General features: G+C 49.1%; 1 protein-coding gene across 1 annotated transcript; it reads right to left on the bottom strand.

Moving 5' to 3' along the window:
* Nucleotides 1–674: 674 nt before the first annotated feature.
* Nucleotides 675–1,625, bottom strand: LOC128349537 (olfactory receptor 52I1-like). The gene has a single exon (XM_053305972.1). It carries the CDS (start codon nucleotides 1,623–1,625, stop codon nucleotides 675–677), a length of 951 nt encoding a protein of 316 aa, XP_053161947.1.
* Between the last annotated feature and the right edge of the window lie 8,214 nt (nucleotides 1,626–9,839).

The raw sequence follows: 9,839 nt of genomic DNA, 5'->3' as shown, positions 1-9,839 counted from the left end.
TAGAAGGCAGAGGGCTACTTTGTAATCACACTTCCATGCATGGGAAACAGCAGTCTCTAAACTACGATGATGTTGGAAAAGGGCAGATTTCAGTCAAAAGAACATGAGGAGGGTGGTTTTTTTGTGTGTGTATGTCAGGGGCGTAGCAAGGTTGTAGTGGGCCCAGAGACAAGATTTTAAAATGGGCCCCCCCTCACTGAAGCTCAGCTCATGAAGTAAAGAAATCTTAAACAAGGCTGAATAGTGGTAACTCTCTCTCTCTCTCTCTCTCTCTCTCTCTCTCTCCACACACACACGTATGTGTGTGTATGTATAGTGTGTGTGTGTATAACACATATAACCGATGTGCTACAATAGAACATCATCCTAAATTATTTTTTTAAAGGTTTTGTAAATTGTGGATGATGCAAGTCATTGAATGGTACTAGAGAAAGAGATGCCGTTCTGGTTGCTTCAGGTCTTAACACTCACATCAGTTTGGGAGAATGAATACAACTGAAGGAAGCCCATGTGGCTGGGGGAGACAGTCATGTGACTTGCCTCTGGGCCCCCCCAGGGCAGTGGGCCCCCAGACAACTGTCTCCCCTTGCCCTATTATAGTTACGCCCCTGGTGTATGTCATTTTCCCTCCAGGGAAAAGAGGTCCTTCCTTCCAGCCCAGGCTGGCTCTGGGGTCAGCCAACCCTTCTCCTGATGAAAGGAAACACTTTGCAAAGAGCTTCACGCACCTGCTCCACCTGGATGCTGTAAATAACTGGGTTCAACATGGGTGGGAGGCTGAGATAGAGATTTGCCAGCAGGACCTGAATGTGTGGGGAGACGCCTTGGGGAAAGCACTGAGTGTAGATGGAGACTATTCCTGGGAGGTAATACAGCAACAGCACACAGACGTGAGAGCTGCAGGTGCTGAAGGCCCTGAGCTGCTCTGTCTTCTTGGTCAGTTTTGTCACAGCTCTGAGAATCAGCCCATAAGACACAGCGATCAAGGTTGTGTCAGCCCCCACGATCAGGGTAGACCCCACCACGCTGTAGAGGCGGCTTGCAGCAGGATCCAGGCAGGCCAATTTCATGACTGCCATGTGCTCACAGTAGGAATGAAGGATCAGTTTGGAAGCACAATAGGGCAAGCTTCTCACCATCCCGGTCAAAGGCACCATGAAAAGGACCCCTCTTGTCAGAATAGCCAGTCTGATCTGGGCCACCCTTTGGGGTGTCAGGATAGCCTGGTATCTCAGTGGGTGGCAGATGGCAATGTAGCGGTCAAAGGCCATGGCTAGCAAGACTCCTGATTCCATGGCCGTAACAGAATGGACAAGAAACATCTGGGTGAAGCAGGAGTCAAAGCCAATCTCTGGAGAGCCCATCCAGAGGACACACAGCATCTTGGGTACCACAGATGTGGCCATGACCAAGTCAATAACTCCCAGCATGCCCAGGAAGTAGAACATGGGATGGTGCAGGGCGTGGACCATTAGGATGCTGAGCAGGAGGGCACCGTTTCCTAAAAGTGCCATGATGTACATTGAGCAGAAGGGGATGCCCAGCCAGATATGGGCACCTTCCAGACCAGGGACGCCTCTTAAGTAGAACCCGGAGGGGCTGGAGTTGGAGCTCTTCCAAACCATTTAGGGGAGAGTGAGTTCTAGTTTAAAACAAAATGAAACTCAAGAAAGGGAATTTGTGCTTATGCTTAGTTGCACAAGAAGTATTCCATAGGAACATAGGTAGCTGCCATATACTGAGTCAGACCATTGGTCTATTTAGCTCAGTATTGTCTTCACAGACTGGCAGCGGCTTCTCCAAGGTTGCAGGCAGGAATCTCTCTCAGCCCTGTCTTGGAGATGCTGCCAGGGAGGGAACTTGAAACCTTCTGCTCTTCCCAGAGTGGGCCCATCCCCTAAAGGAAATACCTTACAGTGCTCAAACATGAAGTCTCCCCTTCATATTCAACCAGGGTGGACCCTGCTTAACAAAGGGGACAAGTCATGTTTGCTACCACCAGACCAGCTCTCCTCTCCATCCAAGATGTGCCAAGCAAATTTCATTTTGCCCCGCCCCCTCAGTCCTGGGGTTCTCAAACTTGGGGCCCCAAATGTGGTTGGACTTCAACTCCCATAATACCCAGCCACAATGACCGAAGGCGATTGGTGTGTGACCAACTCCATCATGGGAGCTGAAGTCCAACCATATTTGGCGACCCAGGTTTGAGAACCCCGGTATAACAACAACAACAACAACAACAACAACAACAACAACAACAAGAAGAGATAATAATTCAATTTCTATACCGCCCTTCCAAAAATGGCTCAGGGCAGTATGACTTCTTTCGACGCTCCCCCCTCCTCTTCCCAGGGCTTTGGATCAGTTGGAAGGGGTCCTTGCCTCATTTTATTCTCCCAACAGCTCTGGGAGACTCTCTGAGACAGCTGAAGCAGAGAGAGGGCCGTGTCCAGGCTGCCCAGCCCTGTCACCTTGGCATCTTAGGGGAGAGTTGATCTCTGGGTTCCTCGCAGCGAAGCCCCCAACCCCTTCTCTTTAAATTCAGTGGCACCACTGTGGCTCTGTTTGACACCTTCAGAGCATTTCACAGGTTTTCTTTTCTTTTCTTTTTTAATATGAATGTCAACAATTAGAAGCGAGTTTAGAGAAGAAAAACAGGAATGTTTGGAAGGCAAGGGCCGAACTGGATGCAACGACAAATTTCCTGATCTCCCCCCCCCCCCGGTTAAAGCTGAAATGCAGCTGGAAGGCCTGGGGCAGGGGCTGATGCCTTCCCTCTCCTGCCCCCCGCCTTAACCCATGCTCTAGTATCCCCCCCCCACATCTGCTTTCATAAACAAGTATCTGGAGGAGTCTTCGATGAGGAAAAATGGCCCTGAAGGGTTGGCGCAGGGCTCCTTCCCCGGCTGCTGCCCTGACCACATTTGCAGCCCACTACGGAAGCATTTCAGCTAAAAAGGGAGACTTCTCAGAGCTCTCTGTGCCACAGCTAGTTTTGCCTAAAAGCACGCACACTTTTCATGGCGACATCTGTACCTTTTTCCTTTTGATGAAGTTGTGTGTGACCAAAACGATATTTAACCGTTAGCAGAGAAATTTGATTTTCTCCCCCTGCCGCTGCCTGCAATATTTTTAAAATTTAAAATGCAAATAGAAGAACTGTATCACATCAGCCAACGCGAACGGGCCAAAAGGATGCCTTTCCCCGGCGTGGGGGTATCTCTTCTAGGAGGCAGCGGAGGGAGAGCAGCCGTCCCTCCTCCGCCCAGCCAGCATCCCTGCCAGGGGCTCTTTGCAGCTCTCTCCCTTTCCTTTCTTTGGACCTTTGCGTCTAGTCGCCGCTTTGGGACAGGGAGCCAGCTTTGCATGCCTTCTGCTCTATAACATACTCACTTTGGAATTTTGTTGTGGTTGAAAAATGAGATGTAATTTTTGAAAAAATAAAATAAAAATAAATTTAAAATTGATAAAAGTCCAGGTTATGTTTGGGCAGGAGTAAGAGTGGGGGTCATAAAAACAGTAATATGCAAAGATAAGAATGAAGGCCTGGTCTGGGATAGAACTGCTGAAGATGGGATAAGAGAAAGAGAAGTTTTAGTGGCCGTGTTTTCAGCCTTTTCAGAAATTTTGCATCTCGAGTATTGCTTTGTCATGGAAGCAGGGAGGAACCAGCCAGACCGCAGAAGGGCTGTCCTCATGTTTGGCATGATGGCAGGAGGAGACTGGCACCCTAGTTTGGGTCCGTGTCTGCTCCCAACTGGCCATCGTAAGAATTCTACACGCAAGGGAGGAGCCCGGGAGAAATGACCATCCGTGAGCTGGGTACGGAAGCAGGAGGTGTGGGGAGTGTGCTTTCCCTCCACCGGCACTGTGGAGCTGGGTACATGTCCTGGGCTCCCTGCTGCTATCCATGTCCATAGCGAGATCTCGCAGACAGGCATTTCCCCCACCACCCCTCCCTCCCTTGCTTGTAGAATTTGCACACAGCTCCCCCACTAGGGTCAGAGGCTCCTCCGGCCCTAATGCGGATCCAGAGGACAACCCTACTTGATTCCGCACACAGGGGGGTCCACGTCTTTCAAGTCCAGTTTTGAACCACACAGCAGGTTTGGGAGGAGTGCTGAAGGCTGCTCTGTGATCCTCCTCCTCCTCCACCACCACCACCAGTTGCTTTGGATGACTTAGAAGCACTTTCTGCTCAGAGACTGACCACCCTGGGAGGAAACCATCCAAGTACTTTTAGCTCTGGGGCCTGAGCAGACATCTCCCTGCCCATCCCTTAGGAAACCAAGGCTTTCTTGGAATAACTGCAGCACCCGACTTCCCTGAATCAGTCACATGGTGATCAGGATCGGGTCAAGATGCAACTCTAAGGAAAGCTTTTGGTATGCAGTTATTGTAACTATCAAGGCACCATGGTGCAAAACTGTGTTGTGGTTCAGCTGCTGGAAATTCAGAGCTGATTTCTTACTGCAAGGCTAGAACAATCTAACTGTGCTCTGGTTTAGCAATCCTGTCTAGTCTAGAGCACAGAAAATAAATGGGTTCTTTGCTGCAGTCACTGTGTGGTGGCTCCCTCCTCCCTGTCTCGTGATCTGCCTAAGATCCTGACCCCCCCCCCATATCCACTTCCCTTGACTTGCAGGGTGTGCCAAGCCAAGTGAGTGCGAGTAGGTTGTAAGGGCCCCAGCTAGGGCTGGTACAGAAACAAAGGATTGCACCAAACATCCTCCCCCCAACAAGCATGGCACACACACACACACACACGTCCAGCGATCACCTGGGTCTTGACGCTGCCCCAAGGATGTACAATCTGTGTCCAAAGCTGTTGTGTTTCTCTGCGCTGGCAATGGCATCTATTTATCTCATTGGTCCAAGTCCCCATACTCTAGGGAATGGAGCACATTGTGAAAAGGTCCAATATACATGGGATGAGAGCCACCTCTGGGCCACGTGTCCTTCTGCCTTGGGGCTAGAGACATCACAACACCCATTGCAGAAACTGTGGGACGTGCAAAGTCCCAGCCATGGCGACAGCCCTCCTGTCTCTGATCTGGACTTTGGATAATGACTAGTGTGGTGCAAAAGAAGGTAAGCTGTGTGACAGGCACAGAGGCTGTTCCCACAATGCTTTATTTGTTCGTTTATTAGAGACATTTAATATACCGCCCACTCCAAAGACTCTGGGCGGTGCACAACAAGATGCAAACAGGCAACATTAAAAATTACATTCTCATAATCAACTTGTGGAATTCTCTGCCACACAAGATGTGGTGGCAGCCAACCACCTGGATGGCTTTAAGAGAGGTTTGGATCACTTCTTGGAGGAGAGTCTATCAACGGCTACTAGTTGGAGGGCTAAAGGCCACCTCCAGCCTCTGAGTATCAGTTGCAGGGGAGTAACAGCAGGAAAGGGGGCCTGCCCTCAACTGCTGCCTGTGGGCTTCCCAGTGGCAACTGGTGGGCTACTGTGTGAAACAGGATGCTGGACTAGCTGGGCTTCCTTGGGCCTGATGCAGCAGGGCTGTTCTTCTGTTATTATGTTAACCCAAAACGGAGCAGGACAAGTGTCCTACTCAGGATTGGAAGCTGTGCACACTCTGGATTTTGGGTTGTGGGGGAGCAAACCACGAGGTGGGAAGAAGGAGGAGTGACTGTGTGGGAGACGAGGACTGGGGAGGACAGCTTTTCCTCCTCCCTTGGCCAAATGCTGGGTATGAAAGCTGGGAAAGACAATGCTGTCCTGTTCTCGGTGGCCATTATTATTATTTTTAATTAAACAAAATAGCTGCCGCACATGCTCAGATGGTCCCTGCAAGGCCCTAGGCCTTGCCAGGCCTCATAGAGGCCATTTGAGCATGCGCGGTGGCCTCCAAAATGGCTGCCGCGCCGATCTTTGCCCCGAAAATCAGCCCAGGACAGGCTGCAGTGGTGAATTAAGAGGCTGGTGTGGGGAGGGAGAACCTTTGCAGACCACCCCCCGTGGCCTTTAGGAAGCCCCCAGAAGGGGCTACAGGTAAAAAAATTTTTTACATTGTTTTTAAAAAAATAGAAATTCGCGAACGCCTCCCAGACCAGAACGAACCTGAGGGGGGGGGGGTGTTTGGGGGGGCGTGCTGGCCTGGCCCAGTAAGGTTGGGGTGCAGTTCACACCCAAACCAAACTTGGCCAGCCAGTTCCGTGCACACCCCTACCTCCAGGCAGGCATTTAGGGAGGTCATGCCTTCTCCCGTTGAGGTTGACATGGAGAAATAGATTTGGGTGTCATCAGCATATTGATAACACCCTGCACCAAATCCCCCAATGATCTCTCTCAGTGGTTTCATGTAGATGTTAAACAACATCGGAGACGATATGGAGCCCTGAGGGACACCACAGGAAAGTTCAGGTTTTGAAGAACAACAGTCTCCAAGGGACACCATACATACATTATCATATGTATTTTTACTTTAATATGCAATCACCCCTCATACTTTATGCTGGTCTATGACCATAATAAAAATTGATTGATTGATTGATTGATTGACCCAAGAAGAGCAAAGAGCACATGGGATCCATAATTCTTTGATCCAAGAAACCCCTTAATTCCCATCTCCAACTATAGCTTCCTAAAAACGTATAACTGAAATATCTACAGTCCATACAAGTAGATGAGGCCTGTGGTTGACTCTATCAAGCCATTCTGCATTTTAAAAAGTTATTTACAGCATCTCCACAGCATATGATATTATAAATGTCTGTTTATTACACCATTTTGGCTTGAAATTCATAAGGTAGTTAATATAACATTGCTGCTATCATTGCCCATTAAGGACGTTCAAGTCTGGTTGGGATATTTCCCCAGCATATGGAATCTAGTACTACATCAAGAATTGTGTATTCCTCACAATTGGGGTGTTGCCAAAAGGATGTTAATACAACACTGGAAGGACAAATTCACTCCTGTCCTGAATTATTATTTATTTTATTATTTATTTGTTAGATTTTTAGACTGCCCTTACAGAATAGCTCAGGGTGGTTCAGCTTTGGATTTCTGATATGTGTTCCCCGTCAGCATTTGAACTGGTCCTCCCCTCCCCCCCTTGGCAAGGTAAAGAAGAGGAATTTTCAGCTATTTGGATGAACTTTAATGAAATGTTAGAGGTATATAATTGAAGAAGGTATTTTTTCTCTCTCCCTCTCCCCTCCTTCTTATCCCCGCCCCCCCGTGTTGGTTGAATCTCAGTTAAAGGGTTTTCCCCTCCCCCCTTTATATTCACATAGTCAAGTCAAGTCAAGTCAAGTCAAGTTTTATTTACGGTCCTGGAGAACTCTTGCCAGCTGTTCTTTCGGCTGATCAGCCTCTTGATTCTGATGGCCACAATGATGATGCAATTTGTACCATCCCCCTGCCCCCCCACCCCCGATTCCATGGCTCTGTCATTGCTCTGGCCCACGCCTGATTTGTCACCTCTGCCATCCCTCATGCCTACCCAAGGGCAGCCCTAAGACATGGACCAAGTTCTGCCCATGCTAGGTGAGGTTGCTGAGACGCACACCAGAGCACTGCCTGGATAGCTGAAGAGACCTTGGGTAGGTGGGGGGAGTGGAACACAAGCTCCCCCTTCTCTTCTGCCCGGGGCCCCTTCAGGCTCCTGATGCCCCCCAGAAAGGCAGGTGACAAAGCGATGGGTGCAGAGCCTGGTCAGACATTTGCTACAGCCACGTCCTCAAACTGCTCCACATCCGCAATGGCCAAGGCCATGGCCATGAACAGCCTGAGCCACTGCAGCTCCACTTGAACTCCTTCAATTTGCCATTCAGACACCTCAGCAAAACCACTGAGTCTCCACTGGAGTCTGATCTGTGATGCCTAACTGTACTGTACTGACAGGAACATAATATTTTCAGATGCAGCTTTTAGTCCCTGTATTTATTATATTTTTAGCCCATCCTTCCTCCAAGGAGCTCAGAGCAACATATATAGTTCTTTCCTTCCTGTCCTTCCTTTTTATCCTCATAACAATCCTGCAAAGTCAGTTGAACTGAAAGGTTGTGATTGGCCCAAGGTCAACAAGAGGAAATTGGTGTTTGAACCAGGTGGTCTTTGAACCTCACATCACACTGGTTTCAAACACGCTCGGACCTTTACCATGGACAGAGCTGAGTGGCTCTGTCTTTTCCTTGCAGAATGTCCCAGGTTCAACCCCTGACAGCATCTCCAGCAAGGGTTGGGAGAGACCCTTCTCTGCCTGGAACCCTGGAGAGCCAAGATGGCGCTAGGTGGACCAACAGTCTGACCGAAGGCAGCGTCAAATGCTCATCTCTCAATACAACTAGAGTAGGCAACGGAAAGCACCAATGAGGCACGTTTTCTTTCAACTGATATGGCATTTGGACATTGGAAGGTTTTGACTAGCCAAAATCCCCACCGTCATGCCAACGTCAATCATGTCCACCTGGAATGCATGAGTCCATTAAGCAGAAGAGAGGTCATTGCCCTTCATTAGAAAACAACACATAACTCTTTCCAGGGAATAAGGGGTTCATTTTGGTCCAACTCCCAGTCTCTGAGCATGATGCATAGATCACAGGAGGCTGAGCCCAGGGGGACCTCAGAGGGATTCCACACTGCAGCTTTAGAAAGCCCGCCTTTTATAGGGAGAGGCATAAGCAAGCGGGTCACCTCTTGCACAGCCGATCTTGAGCAGAGACCTCAGGATCTCGAGGGCATCAGTAAGTGAGCATTTCCCCTCTCTTGGGTCAGTCAACAACCTTTGCTCCATTAAGAGAGGGCACCTGCCATCCAAGTGACAGGTTTTGCAGGGTCAAATGTTGTGAGCAGTGAATTCAATAAATGATGCAACCAAATTTGTTGGATGAGCAGCGTGCTTTGAGCTCATGAGAGTTCTGGGGGGAAACCTTGATTTAGAAAAGTGAACGTTCCTTTGTAGCCATATGAGTTCCAGCAAAGATTCTGTCACTGTGCCTTATTGCCCAACTGCTGAATGCTGAGTTGGGCCTGGGAAGATGAAGAAAATGTGGTAATGGCAGAGTTCAGAGCAGGGTCAAGTGGACTGCACAACTGAATCTGCAGAGAGGGGACCAGAGATCGAGGCCACCATCCACCCAGGAGTTCTTTTGTATCTCCTTGCCTTTTGGGTCATGTCTTGTGATAACTGTGGCTACTATTAGAGAGCATGATTTGTCCACCAGAACAGAACGTAATCCGGCTGGGTTTTCACTCCCCTAAAATCATGCTTTCTCTTATCATAACCTTAGTCTTCTCGAGACACAGTGCAAGAAGGAAAGGAGAAGGAGCAGAGCACTTGGCTTGCAATCACTCAAGAGGCTCCCTTTTTCGTCTTTGCACTCATCACAGATTCCGCTCAGCCTAGAAGAATTCACTGTAGTTTTGCTGCAGTGTCTGGATGCAAAACCAGTGAGGTACATCTGGAACTCAGGTAGGGGAAATGCTCCTACTAGATGTGGGCTCCTTCTTTGAGCCGGCTTCAGAGCATGGCATCTGATGACACTGAACACCCATGTTTGATCTTTGCTATTAACTGCCTGTTCAACTGCCTGTTTCATAACTGACATGCAAAAGTATTAAGGCTTTGACTACATTTGACAGCTAGGACTGAAAAGGACTTGCTCCCCCAAACTAGCCTGTGTTCATGTCTATGGAGGGGATGCTGTGGCATGTTGAAGGTGGAGTTGCCATGAGTGGAGATGGGGTCTGTCAGTCACTACCAGTCACTGAGACCCTCGCCTGGAATCCCCTATGGTGCTTTGTTACAGGTGAAGACCAGGAGTGGAGGGCAAGCTCTCTTTCCCCTGCTTGTCTTGCAGAAGAGCTC

This window comes from Hemicordylus capensis, chromosome 3 (assembly GCF_027244095.1).
Source record: "Hemicordylus capensis ecotype Gifberg chromosome 3, rHemCap1.1.pri, whole genome shotgun sequence".
Lineage (NCBI taxonomy): Eukaryota > Metazoa > Chordata > Lepidosauria > Squamata > Cordylidae > Hemicordylus > Hemicordylus capensis.
Note: the sequence above shows the minus strand (reverse complement) of the source record. Positions and strands in the feature narration are given on the sequence as shown.